We start from the raw sequence: 26,145 nt of genomic DNA, 5'->3' as shown, positions 1-26,145 counted from the left end.
GTTCAGAATCAGCTCTGGTCTTATTTAGCAGCCATTCACTTCCTGGGTGCTGTGGTTGCTGACTAATGCAGGCTGGACCCCAGAGCTTTTAGCTCTAATGTTTTTCAGAAGTGCAGAGGTGTGCTGTTTTATTCAAAGTATTCTGTTATGCTCTTTTACAGAAGATGTATGGTGTGGACATTGGCAAGATTTAATGATGAAAAAAAGTAAATAAGCAAGATTACAATAAACTATAAGGTAAAGTAAGAGCAAATATGAAGGTTCCAGCTTTGAATTTTGTATTTAGCTTTTACTTCTATGAGTATTCTTTGGAAAGAAAATACCCCAAATTTGCAATGTAGGATTGATGTAATTTTTGCAGTGATTCACCATGTAGATTGCCTTTGTTTGCTAATTTGCTCTACGTGGCAAGAATGTGAAGACAGGGAAGCTGTGGGAAGCCAATAAGCAGGGTAGAGATTTCACTTTGAAGTGCTCCAGCAGTGAATGGGTTAAAAGTTTTCATCAGAGACTTTAAAAAAAAAAAAAAAAAGTCATATGATGGATATGCCAGAAAAAGTTTACTTTATAAAAGAGAGTGAAAAGCCTCTCACACGTAGGAGAGCAGGAAAGAAAGAGTGCACCGTTTCCTTTTTAGCAGCTTCTAATCTTAAAAGGAATGTAATTCTCAGTCGCAGGGGGCAGAGCCCACTTCAGTGAGACCTCCCTCCTAAAACTGCCGGGATCCTCTACGTCCACCCTGAGCAAAGCAGGCACCTTTGTGAAAGGAGTAAAAGCCTCACAGCTGCCTCCCGCGGCGTAGGAATAGACATGTCTACGGGGAAGATCTGTTGCCTGGTGCTGCTGACCCTAGGGGTGCTGGCAGTGGTTACGCTCGTGGTCATCCTGACTCAGCCCAAGTGTGGTCCTCAGCGCTACCTGCACGGTGCCGTGGCTGCTGACACCGAGACCTGCTCCATCATCGGCCGGTATGTGCACGGACCTCTCGTTTTTTCAGGTTACATGTCGCGTATGCCGTGGACTCGGACTGACAGGCAGGTACATGTACTAACTACGGGAGTGAGCTGGGTTTCTGCCCCATTCCTGCTTCTGGGGCTGAGCAGCAGTACTTCTCCCTGGGTGCTCTCCATCGGCAGTGGAGCAGCTCAGAGAGCAGATAGAGCCCTGCCTCTGTAGTTGATGCTTATTTTCATTATCCAATGGCACAAAAATTTGCAGTTCTGCAAATGCTTGACCTTTTGGAAGGTACAAATATTTATAGTATACAAATGCAAGGCTGTTTTTAAGTGAGGAAGCAGGAAATTATCTGCTTACTTCATGGTGGTAAGTCTGTCAGTTAAGTCACTTGAAAATAAATTAAGGAAGAACTGAGAGGAGCTAGCAGAGAGCTGCCGCTGGGCTTCATCAGAGGCAAGGAAGGCAGGCAGGCTGATACAGTAAGGGGACTGGGTATCCCAGTCTTTAGGGTATGTGTTTCTGGACTGAAGCCTGCAGCAGGTGTGTCTGCTATCAAGAAAGACACTCTGTATTGTAAAGCAAAGAGCAGATTTAACTGAAATTCAGGCAAGACAGTATAAGTACAAAAGACATGTTTACATCACTTGGAAGGAAAGATGCAGGTTTAAAAAATTCTCTAGCTGCCCAGGCTGTAACACTTCCGTTTGTGTAACAACTTCTCTCAAACATTTTGACTCTTACATTGTCATTTTACTATTACTGTTACTTCAATTCTTAAACACTTGTATACATGAAAGTAGAAGGATGGAACTTCACAAGCTACATGTGATGCTGGATGCTCCAGCAATGGATGCTGGAGCTGTGTGCTCTACCTTGTGGCTGGAGGAGTGAGACAAGGTGTGGTGCTACTACACCATGCTTGCCATGTCGCACATACGTTCTTGCAATGATGTGCTGACACAGCATTTGTGAGTAGTTGGAGAAAATGTACTGTGGCTGCACATATGTCAAGGAATGAGATGGGGGGGGGTATGTTAAGCCACAGGTTAGTTCTTCAGAGGGTAGAAGATATATCTTTTAAATCAGTATTAATGGAGATAGAGGAAAATACATTATTGGATTGCCCAAAGAATCTGCTAGGAAAACCACAGCACTTGTTTTGCAGCTATTGTAATTTTTAACTTGAAGTAGCGTAGAATCAGCAGGAAGGCACTGAAGTGAGAGCCACAGAAATCTGTGATCAGGTTGACAACTGAGAAGCTTTGGCTAGTTGGCTACTGCTGCTGGGCTGTCGTCTGTTTCCTTCCCTTCTCTCTGCAGGAAGCTCCCCCTGCTTCCACAGCCTCAACTACTGTAGTAGCTGCACTGCCAGCACACTTGCTGACAAGGTCTATGGTGTCCCTCCAGTCTGACAGAGCACCTTAGATTTCCTACAAATAGTTTGGCAATGATCCCCACAAAATTCTGCCCTTGCTCCAACTTCCCATCACACATTTTTTCCCCCTTTTCCCCAGCCTGGGGCATCTGCACATTACACCCTGCTGCTCCAAATGTACCGGCTCTCTCCTCCAGCCCTGCCAAGCCCCCTGGATCTCCCCAGCCAAGACTATTCTCCTCCTTCACCTCGGCTCTACACCACTCAACTTTTGCCTGGTGGCTAGCTCTGCTCCCCTACTGCTGCATGCTCTCTGCTGCTTTTTCTGCTATCCTTCTTGGAAACCTTTGTGCTCATTTCATGCTGGGAAGTGAGAAAATGATGTTATCTCACTGGTGTAAATAAGGAAGTGTAGCACAGCAATTACACTGTGTGGATGCCACATCAGAGCCACTTTGACCAGGGTCTCTGCCTTTCAGAGCAATCTGCACTGCTTGGGGTACTTCTCTCACTGACCTCCTGTGTGACTGTGCAGGGCGAGGGCTTCCTTGAGCCTGACCCAGAGGTCTTGATGGGAGCACCAGGAGCTGAGGAGCACACAGCGGCCTCCTGCCTAATCTTTGCTGAACAAGATTTTAGCATCACATGGGAATTTTGTCACAGCAGTAGCAATAAAATCCAATTTCTCAGAGTAGTCGTAGCCATTAGGCCCTGATGTCCCCAGGCTTGGTGCTTGGGTATGGCAAAGCTACAGTCCAATGAAAACCACATGTTGTAATTGAACCTGTCAGCCTGCCTGCCTGCCCCGCTGGTGAGAGCAGGAGTCATTGCAACCAGTCGCTAAAGGCACACCACAGAGAGATTCAAGAGTGCCTTTTTGCCCCTGCTCTCCCCCACTGACCCTGCAGACCCTCTCTCTGCTGGGATGCTGGGCTGCCCCCCTGCAGCCACCCCTTTCATCCTGCAACTCCCCCCCAAGATCCTGGGAATCCATGCAGGGGATGCTTGGAGACCCTCTAGTGCAGGATAGGCATGAAATCAATCACACTGGTCCAGCGCCTAAAGTCTTGGAAGCTAAAAGCAGCACCAAATCTCTGATCTACTTATAAATTTTGTTCTTTGATTAAAAAATCTTGTTTCCTTTAAAAAAGAAAAAGAAACACAAACCACATACTCTGTGAGTTATCATTAGCAGTAATGAAATTCCTGGGGCATGACATGATACTGTGTTGATTTAAGACGCTGCTGTTTAAGACAGAGTCTTTGTGTATTCCTAATAGAACTTTTAATTGAACTTATTGAGAATAACTGACTGAACCTCTTGCCCAAAGAGCAATCTTGTCTTTTAACAAGTGGGTTGGGGTAAACACCTCAGGGCCGATGTGTTTCCCTCACTGATAGTTCAGCTGTGAAGGAAGGGTCAGTGAAGGAACTGTGTAGCTCTGTAATAAGTTAGTACAAGCAGCAGATGGGGGACACTTACAGTCCTTGTTTGCTGCTCTTTTTCTTCAGTTGTGCTCAGCTGTCATCTTCAGGCTTGGGTTTTCCAGCTCTGGAGATGGTGTTTATATATTCTGTGTAAGGTTAGACTTTCTGAAATCTTATGCAACTCTTTGGCTCCCTGCAGAAAGTGACCAATCTCAGCAAGCCTCCAGCATGTCATCATCCTTGTCGGCAGGTCCTGTGCTAGACTTGCTCTTAGCCATCAGTGCCCAATTCTCAGTGGTGAACGAGGTTGCGTCTTTTGCTGTGAATGGTTTTACTGCTGGAGATTGGGGACTGAAAGCAATATCGTGCAGCTGTCTGATCCAGACCGGGGCCCTGTGCTGGGAGAAAACTTGTCCTTGAATGAAGTGAAACCCTTTGATGAAGAGGGATGGGAGGCTAAAAGGAGAGTCAGAACAGTTTTTAACTCAAGGATGTGGATTTGGTACCAAAGTCTACCTCAGTAATTTGTCCTCATGTCAGGAAGCCATGAGGAGACAGGAGGTGATTGCCCTGAGAGCGAGCAGTACCCAAACCCACCTTCACCTCCAGCTCTGAGCCACTTGTTCCTTCCTGGCAATGGAAGAGGCTTTTTCCATCAGTGTCCTGGTTTTGGCTGGGATAGAGTTAATTTTCTTCCTAGTAGCAGGCACAGTGCTGTGTTTTGGATTTAGGATGAGAAGAATGTTGATAACATGCTGATGTTTTAGTTGTTGCTAAGTACTGCTTATGCTAGTCAAGGACTTTTCAGCTTCCCATGCTCTGTCAGGTGCACAAAAAACTGGGTTTTTTTTCTGCACAGCCAGAATAGTTGATCCGCACTGGCCAAAGGGCTATTCCATACCATATGACATCATGCTCAGTATAGAAGCTGGGGGCAGTTGGCCGGGGGGAGCGATCGCTGCTCGGGGACTGTCTGGGTATTGGTCGGCGGGTGGTGAGCAATTGCATTGTGCATCACTTGCTTTGTATATTAGTATTACTATTATTATTATATTGTTATTATTATAATTGCTATTTTACTTTATTTCAATTATTAAACTGTTCTTATCTCAACCCAGGAGTGTTTCTCACTCTTACTCCTCCGATTCTCTCCCCCATCCCACTGGGGCAGGGGGAGTGAGTGAGCGGCTGCATGGTGCTTAGTTGCTGGCTGGGGCTAAACCATGACAATCGGCCATGCAAAAAGCTTTATATTCCCTACCAACGTGCTGTTTGAGCTCTGCCATCCACTGCTCTGCACCCATTTAGTTCCCAAATGGCAGGAGCAAGAGCCAACATAAGGCTAGAGAAAGATTTCGGAAAAGTGCTCATTCCCAGCAATGGGATTTGCTGCAGCAAGGTGACCTGACCTGACCTGGTCCAGCAGCCACCTCTGATTCCAGTCCTCAAGTGTAGCCTAGCATAAACCCTGGGAACTGGCTTTTTCTGAAATGAACACCCGGCTGGGGGACAGGGTGAGGGTGAGAGTCGATTGGTCAGAAAATGTCTGCGGTCCTGGGAAGCTCAGTTCTAGGCAGAGAATCTGCTGCAAAAATCCTTTTCAGTGATGGCTCAGCAACATTTCTGAAGAAATGTTTATATCCCAAAGGATTTGCCTTCCCTTGTTCATGTATTTTAACAGTTTTAAATTTGGCAACTGACCCATATTTACAGAAACAGCTATTGCTTTTGCTCTTCATAAATCTTAAGCAGGCAGCTGCTATATAATGGGTGGTCTCCTCTCAGCCCTCAGCTTTCTTTAGCAGAAAAAAAATCAATATAATTTAATACCTTATTTAAAGGTATACCTTATTTAAAGGGTATTTAAAAAGGCTTCAGGGCTCCTTCTAGATGAGGGCAGAACAGCAGACTTGGTCTGCAGGCCAGCACAGCCCATATGTGTTGTGAGGGTTGTGTGAGCAAAGTGCCATCATGAATCCTTCCTGGGAGGGTGAATCCCTGTTTTGTTGCTGCTGGAGCGGGACTTGCTTGTTAATATCCTCTTCTGCTCCTGACTTTAAGGAAACGCCATTAATGGCCAAACCCTAAACTAAGTGGCAGGAAGGATATAGGACAAAACATGTTGTTATCAGGTCTTGTCAGCTGTAGCACTAAGATGTCTCTAGAGAGACCTGGTAAGGTACCACACTTTGATTGAGGGGTCACGTGTCTCTCCAGGGTTTTGCATCATAATTAAGCTAGTTGTAGCAGTGATCCATATAAAAGGAGTAACCTAATGGGACAGGGTGTACTCTGACAATCTAGCTAGATGAGAAAGACACAATGGCCTTAAAGTCCCCAGGCATCACTTTCAAGGAAGTGGCAGGGCTCTGGCTGAAAGCAGGCGAGCCAGGCACGGGGAGCTGAGTGTGATATACCAAGAACCAGCCCAGAGAGTGTTTTTTGTTGTGTTTCAGTCTCCAGAGATACTGGAGGGAAAGCTGTCGAGACTGGGGGCCAGTCTGCAGATAGCATAGAATGGCTGTGGGCCCTGGACCCTGCGCTGATGATGGAGGACATGTATCAGGCCTCCTGGGTAAAAGAGTGTATTGGGTTTGCATGGCAAGGTTTTGGTAGCGGGGGGGCTAGAGGGGTGGCTTCTATGAGAAGCTTCTAGAAGCTTCCCCTGTGTCTGATAGAGCCAATGCCAGCCAGCTCCAAGACGGACCTGCCGCTGGCCAAGGCCAAGCCCATCAGTAATGGTGGTAGCACCCCTGTGATAACACATTTAAGAAGGCAGGAAACCTGCCACAATTGCAGCTGGAGAGAGGAGTGAGAATATGCAAGAGGAACAACTCTGCAGACACCAAGGTCAGTGCAGAGGGAGGGGAGGAGGTGCTGCAGGCGCCAGAGCAGAGATTCCCCTGCAGCCCATGGTGCAGCCCCTGGTGAGGCAGCTGTGCCCCTGCAGCCCATGGAGGTTAATGGTGGAGCAGATATCCACCTGCAGCCCGGGGAGGACCCCATGCCGGAGCAGGGGGATGTGCCTGAAGGAGGCTGTGACCCTGTGGGAAGTCCACCCTGGAGCAGGCTCCTGGCAGGACCCGTGGACCTGTGGAGAGAGAGGAGCCCACGCTGGAGCAGGTTGGCTGGCAGGAGTTGTGACCCCATGGGGGACCCACGCTGGAGCGGGCTGCTCCTGAAGGACTGCACCCCGTGGGAGGGACCCATGCTGGAGCAGTTTGTGAAGAACTGCAGCCCGTGGGAAAGGACTCCCTTTGGGGAAGTTCATGGAGGACTGTCTCCCGTGTGAGGGACCCCACGCTGGAGCAGGGGAAGAGCGTGAGGAGTCCTCCCCTGAGGAGGAAGCAGCGGCAGAGCCAACATGTGATGAACTGACCGCATCTTCCATTTTCCATCCCCCTGCACCACTTGAGGGGAGGTAGAGAAATCAGGACTAAAGTTAAGCCTGGGAAGAAGGGAGGGGTGGGGGGAAGGTGTTTTAAGATTTAGGTTTTATTTCTCATTATCCTAGTCAGTTTTGATTGGCAATAAATTAAACTAATTTCCCCAAGTCGAGTCTGTTTTGCCCATGACAGTAACTGGTGAGTGATCTCTCCCTGTCTTTATCTCAACCCACGAGCTTTTCATTGTATTTTCTCTCCCCTGTCCAGTTGAGAAGGGGAGTGACAGAGCAGCTTTGGTGGGCACCTGGCATCCAGACAGGCTCAACCTACCACAAAGAGCAAAGCAGCTCAAAAGAAATCTTATTAATAACCCTGGTCAGGAATTGGTTTGCCCTTGCTGGGTTCAGTGGTTTCTGAGCTTGAGCTAAAATCTTGACTGTAAGTCTTGCTTTTCCTTAGCTACCACCATGCCTGTCCTCTGTCATGGGACACCCCTTGTTCAAGTGAAAAACTTGGCAGGCACATCCACCCCCACAGAGCCAGGAAAAGAACATCAGTGTGGCATGCAAGCCCTCCAAGATGTGTTTGTGAAACTTGGGGCTGGGAGTGCTTCCTGCCAGGCTGGAAAGAGACAAGATAATGCCTAGTTTTGGGGATAAATCTCAGCTCCCCTTCCCCCTAACCCTTGTCCCCCAAAGAATCAGCAGGCAAAGGACCATGCCTAGCACCAGACAGCCCATCCAATACTGAGATGGTCTCAGATGCCGCACAGTGTGCCAGTGGATGGGAAGCCTCAGCTCTCCATCCCATGGTGCTCACTGAAAGGCAGCAGGCAACTGGAAAGCCCTCCTTCCATTAAGCAAGAAACAGTTTTGACTATGTGTTATTAGATGTGGTATTTGCCACCAGAGGTGACAGTGACAGTTGCCACCAATATAGACACAGTGGACAGGAATGGAAAGTACTTTTGGATTATCTGGAAATTCTGGTTTTCTTGTCATCTTGTTTATATTGCAAAATGTGTTTAATGGGAGCTAGTGACCAAGAACAAAGCAAAACATGCTTTGCTTTTCTGTGAACATGTGTTCCCGTGTTGGCTGCTGGTGTTATTTTAGCTCTATATTGTGTTAACACAAAGGAGTCGCAGCCAAGAATCAGGGCACCGCTGTGTGAGGCGCAGAGCAGGAACTGTAAAGGCTGTCTCTGGTTTTCCTGCCTTCCTGAGGCATGCACGATGTCAGTGTCTTGGGCACGACCCATCTGAAAACTATTGGGTGGACTGGCAGGCTGGAGTAAACAGACCCCATAAATAAGCACTGGATTTGCCTCGGCCATGCCAGGCAGGATGTCTCCATCCTGGCAGCACTGCTTGAAGTCCTCTCCACTGGCTGGTGAATGTCTTTCTCCCACTTGTTCCTTGATACTATCAGGAAATCTCTGTCCCTTTTGCCAGTGGCAGGAACAGTCCAGGTCTCAGCTCCCTGGAGAAGTTTGCTGCTGCCTTTAGCAGTCAGATACACCTTTTCTACTGAGACTGAGACCTCATTTGTCCTCCCTGATCTCAGGGGGAGCCAAGGGTACAGCTACAAACTGGAGTTTACATGGCTTGTGTTATCCTGGCTCTATGTCTAACTGGGAGTGTTGGAGGGAGGGAGCATGGATAAGGTCACGCTAAGACATTCTCAGGTTTGTATGCATTGTGCATATGGCACTACATTTGCAGTAGTTAAAAGGTATTTAGCCCACAGTGTTGCTTTTATAAGCAAGTACTTGGGAACAGCAAAAGATCTTAGCATCATCCAGAAACAGGCCATCTAGGTGTACAAATATTAAATTAATAAATTGATTAACTGTGGTCACCCTTTAGAGCATGCTAAGTTAATGCAGTTCTGGCGCAGACTGTGCTGGCTTGGTGCAGATCAGTGGCGGGGGGGGAGGGAACATCTCATCTTTTGGAGGAGGTAGACGACCATCACCAGATGATGCAGGAAGGGACAAGCGTCTTCATCAGGGAGTGCTCCTCCAGGCACAAGTGTTTCTGAGGATGTGGTGAGGGGTGTACGGCACTGCTTCAGAAGGAGAGTGGCAGGATCCTTGGACGAGCGGTAGAGCAAGATGTGCAACCACTTACACAACTGTGAATGTGGCTGAGAAGTTGGATGAGGATCTGGTGCTTTTTGGGCTTTGGGAAAATGACAGAAATGTGTCTGATTTTCCATGTTAAGGTCTTAATGCATTGCATTGAAATGAATACCATACAATCTCAAAGTTTCTTTTTAAAGTTGTTTTTTCACTGCAAATGATCTCAGAACCATGGTTTTCCCTGGCACCAGGCTTTGTACATGTGCTGCCTCATAGCCCATAAGCCAGGGGCTCTGAGGAGCACTGTCCCAGGCCAGTGCAGTGGTTCTTCTCCCCTCCTTCCACAACTTTCTAACTGGATTCCTGGGCCTTCTGTGGGGGTAACTCAGTTTCTCATGAAGCCCTCAAATCCTTCCCTTCTACTGTCAGCAATTAAAAAGCTTCAGTTTCAGAAAAACACCACACAGAGACATTCATGTGGTGAGAGTCTGACCCCTGCTGCAAGGAGATGAATGGGTGAGCCTGAGCCTCAGTCTCTCTTTTCAGAGCTACAGCCAGGGAGCAGCTTGCTGCTGGGAGGCTAAAAGCCATGCAGACCCCAATTGGAAAGCCCGGTGGTTCCCTACCGTTTCTTTTCTCCCCACTTGTCTATGTGCCATTTCCTTACAGACAGCGGTTCCAAAGGCACTTACAGAAACAAAGGAAAGCCACAAGCAGCGTGCCTGCTGGCAGCATCCTGTTTCCAGCCCCAGCAGGTCCCAACCATGTCAACGGATGTAAAATAAACAGCAGCCCTTATACATGCTCTGTGTTCCAGTCACAGCCTCTGAGAGCAGTTGCACTCCAATTAATAAACTATTCCACTTTCCCTTCTGCCTTTGCCTTATCTAAGCAACAACCAACCCAGTCAGAACCCTTCCTAGAGAATACCAGTCATGGCTACTGGCAGGCTGTACAAGGAAACCCCACTGCAAAGAAAAGATTTTTTTTACAGCTGTGCTTGAAGGAAGCCTTTGTTGAGACACATTTCTCTAGCAGAAACTCATTGCTGTGAACAGCATGGGACTGCCTTAATGCCTGTGTGTTCTCTGATGTGGCTGTGCCTAGGTAGAAACAGTTGAGTGGGGTTTTTTCCCTGTTTGATTTTTGTTTATTTGTTTTGCTTTTGGAGATACAGGGAGGGGGTGGGATTTTGGCACTAATATCACATAAGCCCAGGAAGGCACATTATAGGACCAATGAAGTAAGGCCCAAATTTTGTGCTAATTGACTTGTGAAGTCTCAGGAGTTTGCTTCACGTGGCCCCATTGTTCCTGCTTCAGTGGCCCTGTCCTGTTGACCAGCATATGCCTTTTCATTGGGAACGGTAGGTGGGGAGCTAGAAATCAGTTGTTTTGTTCCTAGCATGTAGAAAGCTCTCTCCTCTGCCAAGACCATGCGCCACCACGTCTGCGAGCTCTTTGCTGTCCCTTTTTGTCAACAACATTTGTGAGCAGCTGCAGTTCTCTCCGTCCCATCACTCTTTGCCCAGAGGAAGACCAGCCTCACAAAGGTCGGGCCCCTGGCTGCTCTTTTCTCCTGCAGACTGTCTCTCTCTCTTCTTTCCCACTAATTTGTCTTTCTCACTCCCACAAAGAAGGTGCCTTTCTGCACTCTCACCCCCCACACTGCTGCCAATAGGTTTCTCCAACTGCTAGCTGCTCTCGTCAAGCTGGGGCTGCCTTGCAAGTGCCCCAGGGAGATATTTTCATATGTAGCTCCTCCACTCCGTCATCCCTGGATTTTAACATTGTCTTTTTTCCTCCATTTCCACCACAGGGACATCCTGAAAAGTGGAGGCACAGCTGTGGATGCTGCCATTGCTGGCTTGATCTGCACCTCGGTGATGAACCCTCAAAGTTCAGGCCTGGGTGGAGGGGTTGTTTTTACCATCTATAATGCCAGCACAGGTATGGGCCAGCCCTGGCCTCTCCATGGTGACCCATCTCCCTGCAGACACCCAGCTGCCATGTTCTCTCAGAATGTAAAAGCTGCATCCTCTGATCACAAACCATACTTTTGCTCTTAACCCAAAGCGTCCATTACAGGGAGTGCATCTTTTCACAGCAAGAATATGTGGGGGCAGGGGGAAGGAGCTTTGGATTTAAAATGAACTGACTTTGCCTCTCCTTCTCCCTCCAAAGCAATCCCAAATTATATTTCAATATTATATGTCACATAGCTGACGGTGCAGCAAAGCATGAGCAGTGCTGTCTGAGCTGCTGCTGGGCTGCCATGGAGGCAGACGGAAGCAGAGTGAGGCGTGTGTGCTGCCAATGAGCACAGCAATATGGGGCTGCCACTGCCTCGGCTGAGCCCCTGGGCTGGGACTTCAGGGGCTCATCGCACGTCAGCAGCTCAGGCAGTGCCTGCCGACACGGGCACAGCATTGCATGCTGCCCTCGCTGGGGTAGGTAGGACTCCTCAGCGGTGCTGAGACTCCCTGTCCCAGGAGATGCATCTTGCCTTCAGAAATCTAAATCTGGCAATGTTCAGGGCCTGCTGGAAAGCCCTTCTGTGTTTGGCTATACTTGTGTTGTGTTCTTGCTTTTATGTTTTTAATGTTGTTTTTTTTTAACTGCCTTGGTTCACAAAAGCCCCCAGAGCTTATAGATCTAAATAGTAAAATCAACAATGAACACAATAACAATATTGTAGTCTTAAAAACTCTGCCAAGTAGTCTCACAGAGTCATGAGTCTGGAAATGCTTGAGTGTATCTTATGCAATAGCATAATTTGGCAAAACACCTATATTTTTCTTTTTTCCCTTTTGGCAGAGCCATGCAACTTTGTCCCCTATCAACAATCCTCTTCTGCTACCTGAACTATCCTGCTGCACAGAGCCGCACATGGCCATGCACGGCTCAGGTGCTTGGTACACTAGGTAGCACTGTGGGCTCCTGCAGCACAGCTAGCTCTGTGGACTGCGACAGGAAAAGATAAATACAGGGCAGAGAAGGAGGTGAAATAATAGGCTAGACCTGAAATACGAGTGTATACAAGTGGTTTTTTTGTTTGGTTTTCTTTTTTCCTTTCAAGCTTCCTGATACATAGACGGTCTTTCAGTATCACTGTTCTGCTTACAAATACGATGGACGTGTCTCACAACCACTTGGAAAATGGCCCACCGAGGAGCATGAGGCTCGTGTTATGTCTCTGACATGTCCCACCTGTAGAGGAAGTGCAGGAACCTGCAAATCAGATGTGAAGCAGCATGTCCCAGCCCGTGCTCCAGGCCCAAGAGCCCTGGGGGGGGACCTTAACCAGCTGGGGACAGGCCCTGGCCTTGTCCCTGTACCTTCATTGCCTCTAGGTAGGCACTGCTTGGTTTGCTCTAAATAAAAGCATGGGAGCAAACGAACGCCAAGTTCACAGGTTCAACCCCTGCTCACTGCAGGGGGGGTTGGGCTCGATGATCTCTCAAGGTCCCTTCCAACCCAAAGCATTCTATGATTCTATGATTCTGTGACAGTGTGTGCCGACTGTAGCCTGACCCTGCAAGTGTCCTTGACACATTTGACAAAAGGCTTCGGAGCAGTTCAGCGCGGTGCCGCGGGCTGTGGGCTAGCAGCCTGTGCAGTGCTCACAGCTGGCTGATGTGTGATGTTCATCTGCTTCAGGAAGACGATGTTATACCTTTCCCGCTTTTCCTTTCTAGGAACAGTTGAGGTGATCAACGCCCGTGAGACAGTCCCACGAGTGTTTCCGCACAATTTGTTGTCTGGCTGCGCTGCTGGTTTCCCCATTGGTAAGGACATAGACTGGGCCATGAGGGCTGTGTGCGTTCCCGGTGTGCAGTGCACAAAGCTCAGGGTGGGGAAACTGAGGACCTTGCTGACTTTATCTGAAGTTCTATTTAATTGCTCGCGCTCTTCCTGGATTGATTTTTGCAAAAGTAAGAAAAAATACTAGGTCCATAGAATTCCTGCTTTGCAGTAACTCTGGGAACCTGACCAGCATGGGGGGATGGGGAGCAGAGCATGAGGAGAAATAACTATGTAATTTCTCTTCATAGGAAGTCTGCCTTTCAAGACCAGATTTCCCAGGAGTTCTTACAGAGAAAAATAAGGTCAATAGCTGCTCAGACTTTCTGGAAATGAAAGAAATCAATCTAGTGCGCTTGCTCATGTCCTTACATTGGGGAAGCAACCTGGCAGCATCAGTAGTTGAGTTGCCGGGCTCCAGCTTAGCTCAGCTAGCACCTTGCTCCCATCCGAGGAGGCTCCACATCCATTTGCTGTTATTGGTTTGGCAAAAGGCACTCTTGCTTTAGCAGCACATCTTGGATCTCTCCACATTTCCTGCTGTATTCATCTCCTTCCCTAGCATATTTGCTTTTGGGGCATGTCCTAGGTCCTGGAGATGTTCTTATCCTTGGAAGAAGAGCCTGAAACGGTTGGGACAGTTGGAGGTCTCTGCTCCAACTCTTGCTCAAAGTAGAGTGACGTCAGAGTTAGCTCAGGCTGCTCAAGGCCTTGTCCTGTCACATTTTTTAACTTCTCCAGGAATTAAGAGTTTCACAGCTTCACTTTTTCTAGTGTTTGACCAGGCTCCGCATGACTGCTTTTTCTCTTATGTCCAGCTGCCATCTCCCTTGCTGCAACATGTGCCTGTTGCCTTTTGTGCTTTTACCATGCACCTCTGAATCTGGCTCCAGCTTCTCTACACCCCTTCTATTAGGTAGTGGAAGAAATATATGATCAGAAAAAGGAAAGAAAAAAAACCAAGCCTGCTTTTAGAAGCCTCAGTCCTGCCTGTACAAACCCACACTTCCACTGGAGTGCTTTCAGAGACGTGAAACCCACAGGCCAATGACTTACTGGGTGTCACACTGCTGTTCTGCTCTTCAGGTTTCCACTGGATTGCTGTACCAGGAGAACTTCGTGGGTATGAAGAAGCCCATAAGCGATATGGCCGCTTACCGTGGAAAGCCCTATTTGAACCAACCATCAAGCTCCTTTCAGAGCCACTTGTCATTTCCTCAGCTATGGACAAAATAATCCAACATCCACACTTCTCCAGTGTAGGAAGAAGATTGTGGTAAGACACATGAATTAAATTGCAATGTGAGGACCACTGTTCCCTCAGCTTCAGACCCTTCCTCTGACATGCTGACATGGAGCGCAGGCTGCTGCTGCGGCTTCTGCTCAGTAAATACTTGCTATGGAGAGGGAGAGGATAACAGAATTGTTTTTTTAAAATCTTTTTTCTGTCAGCAACTCTTTTTTTTTTTTTAATTTAGAGTGGCTTGGCACAGCAAGACTGTCTGCTAAGCACATCTGCTCACGAGGAGGAGCTGGCTGTATGTGGCCTGCCTCCATCTGTGTGGAAATCATCCCCTGACAGCAGGGCCCTACAGCAGACACTTGTTTGGAAAGCTCTACTGACCTGAGCCAGGGTCAAAGCGTTAGGTCCCATGGAGGAAACTGGGGAAAGAGTGCCTAGTGCTATGGGTAGCAATTGGCTGAGAAGAACTTTTCTCCATGTAGACTGCAGTGTAGCACCAGCTTGGAAAGTATACACCATGTATAAAACAAATCAGCTTTGGGAACGAAAAAGAGATTGGCCTTGGGGACAGAATAAGCACATGCTGTAAACTGATGGATGTTCTTCTTTAACAGCCCACTGATATGTGACGGTCAAAGGTTTTTGAAGCGTGGAGAGACCTTCAGGTGGCCAGCACTGCAGCAAACACTGAGAGCTGTAGCAGAAAATGGAGCTACAGCATTTTATGAGGGGCAGATAGGAAAGGCCCTGGTGGAGGACATTAGGAAGGCTGGTAGGTAACAGCTATATTTCATCCTAATAGACATGCCTTTTCCCAGCAGTTGGCTAACAGTGAGTTGGTACCAGGGGAAAGCCAACACATGCCATTTGCTTGCCACTTGGGGTGGTACCTGGCATGGGAAGGGGCCACCTTTCCCCAGTTCTTATAACTCAGGCCCAAAAGCAGGGCTGAGAGCCACCTACAGCTCTGGCTTTCACCCATAGTGCTCATGCACTGGCCTCTCCAACTGCCTTAGGCTTTGTGATGTCCTGGGGTTTGGCAGTAGATGAGGACACATGAAGACATTGCTGCGCTTGTTGAAAGAAATTTGGAGTATACAGGGATGGCTCTTTACAAGCTTTACCAAGGCTCTGACATAGCCAGCCCATAGCACCTATTAGAAGTTAATGCGCTAATGCCAGCTACCTCTCTGGTTTTCTGTTGAAGGGTCCAGTATCTCACTGGAGGACCTTCAGGCATACAAAGCAGACGTGTCCTCAGCTTTGAACATTACCCTGAACAATCACACCATGCTGTTTTCTCCTGGACCGCCCATGGGAGGTGCTGTGCTCATGTTCATCCTCAAGATATTGGAAGGTAAATTCCTAAGGGAAAAGGGGCAGCAAGAGGTTTGCAAAGAATGTTGCTCTAGAGCAGTAGAAAAGTAGCAGGGAGAAATGGAACTGACAAGCCAGAATGGGCCCCAAAGCAGCAGTGTGACCATGCTATGCAGCAGGATGATAAACTGGCTTATTCTTACAGTGGGTCAGCATCACCATAGCTGCTGCAAAGGCCAAAGGATACATGATTTTCCCAAGGCCTCAGGAGAAATTGGAGTCTCAGCAGAAATTAGTACTTGGTTGTTTCTGTGCTTACATGCTGCTAAAGCATAGGGGAAACTTGATAAGAACTGGGATGGGAAAAGGAGGTTCCTTTCAACTTTTTTTTTCACAATTCTTGAAAAAAACATTGCCTTGGGTCTATTAACAAAATTATTTCATCTTGCTCCGTAGAGTATAAACTCCACGAAGCATCACTGGCGACACCCAAGGAGAAGGTGGAAACCTACCATCGCATTGCAGAGGCCCTGAAGTTTGGCAATATGCTAAAACCCCATATGAGTGACCCAGACTTCTCTGAAGCTCAGGTGAGCTGACATGGTGCATAAGGGCAGCCACAGACACCCACAGCACTGGCAGCTTCTTCTGCACTGCTGCTTGACAGAGAGGGAGCAGGGAGTCCATTTCCTGCTTTTTATTTTTTTTTAAACCTGCATTGTCACCAACTCATTTTAGCCTATGTGCTAAGCCCTCAAGCAGGCTACTTATTGCCCAGACTTATCCTGCCTGCCAGCACAATCATAGAATCACAGAATCATAGAATCATTTAGGTTGGAAAAGACCTTTAAGATCATCCAGTCCAACCATTAACCTAACGCTACCAAGTCCACCACTAAACCAGTTAAGGGTAGAGTAATAATTAATTTCATGTTTCCTGGCTTGGTGGCTGGATTATTTTTTAATGAAAGTAAAAACTAGGAATCATTAAGGTTGGAAAGGATCTCTAAGATCATCAGTCCAACACCACCATGCCTCCTAAACCATGTCCCAAAGTGCCACGTCTACCATTTTTTGAATGCTTCCAGGGATGGTGACTCCACCACCTCTCTGGGCAGCCTGGTCCAATGCTTGACCACTCTTTCCGTGAAGAAATTTTTCCTAATGTCCAATCTAAACCTCCCCTGACACAACTTGAGGCCATTTCCTCTCATCCTATTGCTAACTACTTGGGAGAAGAGACCAACACCTACCTCACTACAACCTCCCTTCAGGTAGTTGTAGAGAGCGATAAGGTCTCCTCTCAGCCTCCTCTTCTCCAGGCTAAACAATCCCAGAGCCGCTCCTCATAAGGCCTGTGCTCCAGACCCTTCACCAGCTTCGTTGCCCTTCTCTGAACACACTCCAGCACCTCAATGTCCTTCTTGTACTGAGAAGCCCAAAACTGGACACAGTATTTGAGGTGCAGCCTCACCAGTGCCGAGTACAGGGGGATAATCACTTCCCTGCTCCTGCTGGCCACACTAACAAGCCAGGATGCTGTTGGCCTTCTTCGCTACCTGGGCACACTGCGGGCTCATGTTCAGCTGGCTGTTGACCAACACCCCCAGGTCCTTTTCAGCCAGGCAGCTTTCCAGCCACTCTTCCCCAAGCCTGTAGCATTGCATGGGGTTGTTGTGCCCGAAGTGCAGGACCCAGCACTTAGCCTTGTTGAACCTCATACAATTGACCTCAGCCCATCGATCCAGCCTGTCCAGATCCCTCTGAAGGGCCATCCTACCCTCGAACAAATTGCCACTCCCACCCAATTTGGTGTCATCTGCAAACTTACTGAAGGCACACTCAATCCCCTCATCCAGATCATTGATAAAGATATTAAACAAGACTGGGCCCAAAACTGAGCGCTGAGGAACACCGCTTGTGACCAGTTGCCAACTAGATTTAACTCCGTTCACCACAACTCTCTGGGCTTGGCCATCCAGTCAGTTTTTTACCCAGTGAACAGTATACTGCTACAGGACCAAGTGATGCTCTGACACCCTCCTCCTTGGCATCCACAGAAGGAAAGAAAATACTTAGAACTGCTAGTTCAAGAGCAACGCTGCTCAGTTGGCCAAGGCAGAGGCAAGATTAGGCCATTTACTTTGTCAGCTGTAGGCTGGCACTCACTTGCCTGAGAAAGGATGTGTGCACATGCTCATGCCAATGCTGAAGTGCCCCAGTACTGAGCTTATTTCATTTTCTGTGATGTGAGTGGCCTGGAGATTAAGGCTGGGGCTGAATGCTGCCAATGCAGGTCCCCAAGCTCTGACTATTGGGGCTGAATCCCCCAGGCTTCCTTGTGCCTAAAGAAAGACATGTCTGTGCTTTGATGGCACAAGTTCAGTGTCCTTGCTGTGATTGCAGGTGACTGTGGGGACCGTGCTGTCTGACAAGATTGCTGCGCTTGCCAGAAGCCGAATAGATGACCGTGGTGACCATCCACTCAACCATTACAACTTGTTGGACTCCACCTACAACCACAGATACAAAAGTAAGGGCACAAGCCACATCTCTGTGCTCGCTGCAGATGGCAGTGCCGTGTCCGCCACCAGCACCATCAACTACCCGTGAGTAGCCAAGGCGTTGGTAATTGAGTCATATAGGCCATGTATCAGGTTCACAGGGTACCTGCAAGGGCTGTTTACCAGAAATGCAAAACCCTTGGGCTTCACAGATTTAGGCAGTCTCTTACTCGTGAATGCCTTTTTCATGTGACAGCAAAGGTCTTTGAGCATCAGCCCAAAGGAACATCACAAAGATGTAACAACTTGCTGAGCTCTGCTGTGTTTCTGTGAGTTGGGCAAATCCCCACTTCCACTATTAACAGGGAGCTTATCTCTGGCTCCAGCACCGAAGCACAACTTTTGGACACCCTAGCTGGGGCAGTTGCAGGCTGAGAGGAGACAGAGGTAACCCACAAGGTGCTGTGTTCAGTTACTGTCATCCACAACGGGAGAGCACTGGTCACTGAAAAGCTACTTCTTTCCCCCCTGCAGGTTTGGCTCCTTTGTGTATTCTAACCAAACTGGGATCATTTTAAATAACGAACTCGCTGATTTCTGCATAACAAACAGAAGCATTAAACCAGGTGAGCGTTCTCACCCTCAAAATAAAACACAAGGCCAGGAGATGAGTATGCAGGCCATGTACAACTGGGAAGGGACTATCTGTAAACTGCAGGTACTCTTTCCTTTCCTAGGTCTGGATGAGAGCAAGTTTGTTTCAGACTAACAGAGGATAAAGCCCGGTAGTGTGTCTTGTATACTCACATATGCCCTTGCATGCAAACATGGGAGTTTTGGTTTCTGGCCAGGAAAATCAGAGATTTAAAAAAAAAAAACCCCAAGCTGAAGCTGATCATTGATGGATGGGGAGGGAAGGGAAGAAGTAAAGAAAGTATTGCTAAGACAAGCTTGCTGACTTTTTAGGCTCATCTATGAAAAAGTATATAGTTGCATGCACAATCAAATCAGTAACGCTTACACTGAGTTCTGTGACACAGCAGTGTTGATGCAGTGACATTGTTTTGTGCAATAAGTTATCCCTGATGCAATCTCCCTTGGGTCTGCTGTGAGAGAGGACATCAGTACTGCAATAGCAGGGTTGCTGCCAATGGTTCCTCGGCTGGGTTGAATGAGCTGCAGCAAGTCCTGAATGCTTGTACGATGCCCTACACCAAGAGATGCTTCCTATTTAGCCTGTGCCATAAAGGCCCAGTTTCTTGTGAGATGGGGTCTCAGCACAAAGCAGCTAGTTTTCTGGAAGACTTGAGCTTTAGGAATGAGCAGCAGCTTGGTTTTCCATGGGGAATGAAAGAAGGGTGAGGTAGATAAACTTGTGTGTCCCTCCAACCCCCTTAACAGCCACATGGGAGGAATAATACTCTTTGCTCTAGGAGAGAAGCCTCCCTCAGCGATGGTGCCTTCCATTCTCATCTCCAAGACAGGAGACACGCTGGTGATCGGAGGAGCAGGCGGGCCCTGGATTATCAGTGCTACTGCTATGGTGAGTGAACAGGTACCGCACAGTAATGCCTTCCACCGAGCAAGGGGAGCACGCACTGTTCTGAACAAAAGGAATTACTTTTCTGCTGCTAGTACTGCTATGTGGAAGGCAGCAGTGAAGAGGGCCTGCTGCAGACTCAGTCTCTCCTCACCTTCTTGCCTCTTGCATTTCTGTGGCAATTCCTCTCTCAATTCTTTTTTGAAAGAGCTGGTCTGAATTAAGACCAGTGCAGAGGATGGCAGCATGTGACCCAGGTTCTTATTTGATATCTCCAGTCAGTTGGTGTGGGATTTGTTTCATTGCAGGCAATTATAAACAAGCTCTGGTTTGGCTACGACTTGGAACATGCCATTTCAGCTCCCATCATGCATACTGAAGGTGACAATATCGTGTTTGAGGAACATTTCAGTCAGGTGAGTGGCCTCACTCGGATCTTGTCTTCTCCTTTTGGTGAGAAGGAGATTGCTTCTGTACCTCTCCTGAATAATCTGTATTTTGCTTCTAGCTAACCTCCTTCTTGCTTAAATCTCACTTTCTCAACCTGACCCCACATAACACATCCTTCATTTTCACACCTGGCACTGCTAAGACCTCAGACCCCTGCCCCATTCACTCCATTTCCTCTTCTCTACCCCCTACAGGAGGTTAGGCATGGCCTGCTGGGAAGAGGACATAAAGAAGTTAACAAAACTGCAATGAATGTTGTGCAGGGAATTTCCAAGGAAGGAAAATGCATCTCTGCTTACTCTGATAAAAGGAAGCTGGGGAAGTCAGCTGGATATTAGCATGAAATGCCATCACAACTCACAGAACCACAGGAGATAACTAGATTCAGAGCATGTTTTGGCTTGGACATGCCAATATTGCCTGTTCCCATCAGGATGCCTGCTAGACTATGGACAAAACTTGTGACTGCACCTAATTCCAGCAGACTGCAAGTCACCCTCAGGCAATACAAGGACAGGTCAGCCAGCCTTGTTTAGAGCTACACCCTCCATTACTTACGTGATATACAGAAAAACGTATTTCTTGACCACATCAGCTATTCAGAATAAGAGAATACAAAGTGGGAAAGGAAAATTGGTCCAAAACCCACTGGGAACACTGTGAAATGACCCAGCTGTATCTTCCATTCCTGCTGGAGAGTCTCAGTTAAGAGTAGAATTGGTTTCTTTCAGGCTGTTGCCACAATAAGCTTATTATTACTGAGGCTCAGCAATGTGAAATAAGTAACTATTTTGGTTATGAGGATTACAATAAGCGTCCATAGGGTCAGGATTTAAAAATCTTAAGCATCCAGGCTTAGAGGGTGGGTTTGAAAGGGAAGAGAGAAAAACTCCACACTCCCCATCTTGGTTTTCCCATCCAAAGAAACCCTACTTTTCCCCAAGGTGGCAGATTAAATCAGTGCATCACAGCACAAGTCTGCTACCCTACTACTCTCTGCCTTGGGGATGCAAAGGACCCCACAAGCTCAGAGTAACTGTGCCGAAGCTTCCTTCAACCCAGCACACTGGTGACTTTGAGAATAAGCCTCCCATGGGGTGATGTGAATTCCCTGCTTCTGGGGTGGACAGGCCTTCAGCTTTGCTCCCTGGGGGCACTTCTCCCTGTGGCGAGAGGAGTCCCAGTCTGTGCCAGTTATCCCTCCTCAATGCCTGCAGAAGATAAGTCGTTTGGGAAGGCAGGTGAGGATTGCAGGGCAAGAGCTGTTGTTTTTGGAAGCTTTATGACTTTAGTCAAAATGCAAAGGGATACATGATCAGAAGACTTGTAACCATGAGCTCAGCCTGGCCAGGCAAACACCAGGACTGCTGAGAAGTGATGCAGCACTATGGGACGGTAGCAGAATACGTTTCTCCCATAGCCTAAGGACATGCTCCAACTCCCCGTTTACCACAGCTGGTCTCTAGTCTTCCCTTAAGATCACAAGGAGGAAATTGTAGGACTACTTAAGAACTATCACAGAGAGAAAACTTCTGGAGGAGAGACCTGAACTCATGCATCTGGACGCAAAAGGCCATTTGCAGTTACTCCATAACCTTGCCCTGCTCAAAATGGCCAAGAGAATCAAACACTTCACTGAAAGTGAAGCCAAACCAGAGCAAGGCGCTAGCAGAGTCCTCCCCTTCACGTGTTAGTTCTTACCTCACACGCAGCCCGTGGTACACAAAAAAATAACATGCCTCTGTAAACACTATAACAAGCATTTTAACACATGCTATTAAAAAAACAAACCTAATGAGGCCATCCAGGCACCCCTTGCAAACAAGGCCAGATAGGTTTTAAGTCTACATTCTTACCCATGAAGTCTGCCCAATAAAGCCATTGACTTACTGAAATCTCAGCCTTCACTTGCATTTTAATGATGGTTTGAGTGAAGCTGACCAGAGCCAGACATGTGTTTTCCTTCAGAAACTGTACACTAAGGACTATAGTATGACCACAGCTGTATCAAGAGCTTAATGAAGAAGTATTCCTAAGTTACCACATCATAACCGCAAGCACTTAATCATGCATCTGGAAGACAAGTTACTTATGTATAGAGCCAGATCCGTGCGCTGCCCCCACCCCTCCCCCTTCCCCCGCCACTTCCTCCTCCAAGCGGAATTTATGTTAAATCCCCTAGTTCAGGAAGGGCTACTGGTTTCCACATTAGAGCTGCTTACTCAAGCCATAGAAGTGCCACAGCACACTGTTAGACAGTATTACACTACTGCTGAATGTGAATAGAGAAAGGAATAGGCCTAAAATTTTTTTTTTGGGGGGGAGGGGGGCAGGGGGGAGGAGGGGCAGTATTTATATTCATTTGGAAGGAGTTACATTGGGGTTTTTGGTAGTCATATTCAATCTGCATAATTTGCTGAAGTTTTCTACTTTCAATAACTGCCTTACCTCAGCTACCAGTTCCTGGGTGCATCGGTTCTAGTGTCAGAAATAACAGCCCAACTGCAGAGCTGTCACAGGGGAAGCACTATGGGCACCAGACACCATCTGCAGCTCACATTTCAGGACCAGACGGACTAACTAGACCGGATGCTGGCTTTAGCAAAATCTGTAGTTATTTCTAGCTAGCCCAACTGAGCTTAGAGTTTACAGAAAGCAACCGAGAATGGCAATGGCTGGAGGCAGGGAGAGCAGTTCTCGCTTCCCTATTATGCTTCAGGGCAGCCTTCAGCAGTGCCCTGGGCCACACTCCATCATGTTTTGCTAGTAGAAAAAACAAGTCACCAAGTAACCAAGCCTCCAATTACCTTCACTGCTGACATCCCTTATAGTAAAGCACACAGTAATCCAGCTTATCACCTTTCCAGTGCAGTAGTATCACAGCTTCTTCCCACCATGAAGACATGGGAATATTATCTGCAGTCCAGCACTCACTGCAATTTAAGTACTTCGCTACTAACATTGAAACTGAGCCAATTAAGCAGTTTTAAAATCCACCACAGCTTTAATTTGCAAGACAGAAAGGAACGAGAGTGCAGATCTCTCACTGCAGCAGAGACTTCCAGTCCTGTAGTCCTCACTAGCAAAACATCTGGTGAAGCTGAGGGACTGTACCTCACTTAGCACCTCTGCTCTAGCCCTGCCACCTCCTCACCGCTGCTGGAATTTGCTTGTGTCAAGAGCCTCCCAGTTTGGTCTCCCCATTCATACTTATGCCAACAGGAGAGCATTATTTTTGTACTTAGACAACTTACATGGACTTTTAAAATGCCACTGTACAGAGGCTGCTCTATTTTGTAATGAAGTGTTTAAATTATATTTTTAATAAAGTGTTTTTTAACCTGTCTGGGAATTTCTCCTCTTAAACTGTTGCCTAGCCTAACACACAAGCAGTTGTTTGAGAGCGGACTTTCACATAGGTGTTTCCAGCAGTAACAGTTGTTCATGCTGGAGACTCAATAAGCCACTGGAGAAACTGAAGCACTGTGCAGAAGACTGCATATGCCACTTGTCTCTCACAGCTTGGTTTTGACACTTCACTGTAGCCATTCCAGAGGCTGGACAGTTGCCAAAAGAAAATTCTGGTAATGTTAGACAAAAGAACAGAGGTGAACCTCCCCAGTTCATGATCTGGATTGCCTTTTAATACTACAGCTCCTTTTCAAATCAGCTGGAATCGGTCGTGGCAACATGTCCCATTCTCCACATGCTGCATTGTGTCAGACAGCTTACGCCAAGACATGTCTCTGCTCAGAAGCAGAGGAGGGAGGTGGTTGCATTCAAAGGGGTGGGGACATGAGCAGGAAGAAGTCTTTTCTTGTAGCTGAGACGTTCAGACAAGCTGAATGGCCTGCAGTGTACAATCAGGAGGTTTTACAGTATGAACCACTGACTGACATTTGCCTAATGATGTGCAGACAGCCTCAACGTAGTGTGAGTAGTAGAATGTGGTATCAAAGCAGGTGACAGAAGTACATGCCCTATGTACAGAGATGTCCAACTGAGATGTAGATAATTACAGCACGCAGAAGTATCCATAGGGTTTTTTCAAAAAATGTAGGATGTAAGTGCAAGCCTTAGCCCAGTTTAGTTTTAGCAAATCAGTCCTCTGTAGTGATACTGCTAAAACAAACAAACAAACAAATCCATTTCTGCAGAGAATTAAGAATTCAAATGCATTTCTAAGAATAGTTTTCACAGAAGTGTCTTTAGCCGTGGCAAAATCTGAGCTTTCCAGAAGGGAAGTTTTGTAACATAGGTTATAAATAATAGGGGAGTTTTCTGACCAGCTAGAAGAAATTCAGAAACATAACTAAGACTTCTGCACCACAAACTGTTAGAAGCAGCCCAGTAGCAGTTACTCAAACTTGTTTCAGAAAGTGCGTTTGTCCAACAGTCATTTCCCAGAAAACAGTTACCCTTCAGTTTCAGAGCACAAGCTTTTCCTGTTGCAGTTCGGACCAACTATAGTGACTGTAAGATTTCAATAAGCTTGTTTTGCTGTGCAATAATTCTATTTGTTTATTTCTCAGATTCCACTTCGCCAAGAAAGACCTCAGCTAGTCCTAAGTTCAAAGGTCCAGGTTGTTTCCAACAAATAGCAGCTGCTGCTGTTCCATACACAACCTTGTATCAAAGTGACAGCGGCCAGACCCCCTCACGTACAAAAACAGCCCCCAGGGAGCGTGAGAACCAGGAGCGCGGTGAACAGGATGGGCAAACGGGGTGTGGCGCGTCAGAAGGGCGTGGCGCGTCAGAAGGATGTTGGCGCAGTTGGCGCAGGTGGGGCGTGTGGGTAGGGCGAAGTCCTCCTCCTAGCTCACGAAGTAGGTTCAGTCAGTTCAGCTGGTGAGAGGGAGCCTAGGCATGGCCACGGTATCCACCCGGCGGAAGGCTGTATCCTCTGCAGTAGCCAGAAAGGATGTATCAACCCAGACTGAGCTCCCAGGGAAACACACAGCGGTCCAGGTCTCCGGCTGCAGGGAGTGCCGCCACCTTGCACTGGAAACGCATGGCAGTAGAGGGAACAGCTGTGTACAGTGTGAGCAGGTGGACTATCTACTCGGCCTGGTGGCAGAGCTAAGAGAGGAAGCAGACAGGCTACGGAGCATCAGGGAGTCTGAGCAGGAGATAGACTGGTGGAACCACGCTCTGACCTCCCAGAAACCTGAAGAAGGACAGCCACCAGAGGAAAACCTGTGACCAAAGGGATCCAGTATCCTCCCCCCACCAGGATGTAGGCAGGGTCTTAAAGGGAAGCAGCAAGTGGAAACAAACCCACAATCGGGATGGCAAGCGAACCTTTTCCTTGCCCACCACAACTCCCCAGGTGCCTCTGCACAATAGGTATGAGGCTCTAGATGTGGAGGACCAGTCAGTGGATGATGTGGGCATCTATCCATCTACACCAGAGGAGCCGCCAAGACCACAAAGACCTAACCCCCTCCCCCCGCCCCCCATATTACTACCACCTCCACAAGGAAGAAAAGAAGGGTCATAGTTGTAGGAGACTCCCTCCCGAGGGGAACAGAGGGTCCAATACGCCGGGTGGACCCTCCTCATAGGGAAGTCTGCTGCCTTCCTGGAGTCCGGGTAAGAGGTATCACCAGGAGACTTCCCAGCCTGGTATGGCCCTCAGACTACTACCCACTACTGCTCTTCCATGTGGGTGGTGATGAAGTTGCAGTGCATAGCCCAAGGATGATTAAAAGAGACTTCAGGGCCTTGGGACGGTTAGTGAGGGAATCTGGGGCACAGGTTATTTTTTCCTCCCTCCTTCCAGTTGTGAGTGGTGACATTGGAAGGAACAGGCAGACCCAATCTCTCAACACATGGCTCTGTGGCTGGTGCCACCGTCACAACTTTGGGTTTTTTGACAATGGGATGGCCTACACAGCACCAGGCTTGCTGGCATCAAAAGGGAGCCACCTTTCTCAAAGGGGAAAGAGGGTCTTTGCTCAGGAGCTTGTGGGGCTCATTGACAGGGCTTTAAACTAGATGTGAGGGGGAACATAGCAGGCTTGCCTGTGACAAGCTGTCGGATGGTACACAATGGTTAGA

At 47.8% G+C, this 26,145-nt stretch overlaps 1 protein-coding gene across 1 annotated transcript; it reads left to right on the top strand.

The window, feature by feature from the left end:
• Nucleotides 1-810: 810 nt before the first annotated feature.
• GGT5 (gamma-glutamyltransferase 5) lies at nucleotides 811-20,423 on the top strand. Its single transcript, XM_075718984.1, has 12 exons — nucleotides 811-968; nucleotides 11,047-11,177; nucleotides 12,926-13,015; nucleotides 14,118-14,307; nucleotides 14,889-15,046; nucleotides 15,482-15,631; nucleotides 16,048-16,181; nucleotides 17,998-18,200; nucleotides 18,630-18,721; nucleotides 19,529-19,638; nucleotides 19,944-20,051; nucleotides 20,280-20,423. The coding sequence occupies exons 1-12, from the start codon at nucleotides 811-813 to the stop codon at nucleotides 20,421-20,423; spliced, it is 1,668 nt and encodes a 555-aa protein (XP_075575099.1).
• The last annotated feature ends 5,722 nt before the right edge of the window (nucleotides 20,424-26,145 follow it).

The sequence above is a fragment of the Pelecanus crispus genome, chromosome 11 (genome assembly GCF_030463565.1).
Source record: "Pelecanus crispus isolate bPelCri1 chromosome 11, bPelCri1.pri, whole genome shotgun sequence".
NCBI classification, from domain to species: Eukaryota; Metazoa; Chordata; class Aves; order Pelecaniformes; family Pelecanidae; genus Pelecanus; species Pelecanus crispus.
The sequence above is the reverse complement of the archived record's forward strand: the minus strand, read 5'-3'. Positions and strand labels throughout refer to the sequence as shown.

What these genes read in the sequence shown, in the direction of transcription:
- GGT5 (XM_075718984.1), top strand. Translation starts at nt 811, where the DNA reads ATGTCTACGGGGAAGATCTGTTGCCTGGTGCTGCTGACCCTAGGGGTG. An exon ending in AAACAGAAGCATTAAACCAG is followed by an intron (nt 18,722 to 19,528) that starts GTGAGCGTTCTC and finishes TCTTTGCTCTAG; the next exon opens with GAGAGAAGCCTCCCTCAGCG. An exon ending in TTATCAGTGCTACTGCTATG is followed by an intron (nt 19,639 to 19,943) that starts GTGAGTGAACAG and finishes GTTTCATTGCAG; the next exon opens with GCAATTATAAACAAGCTCTG.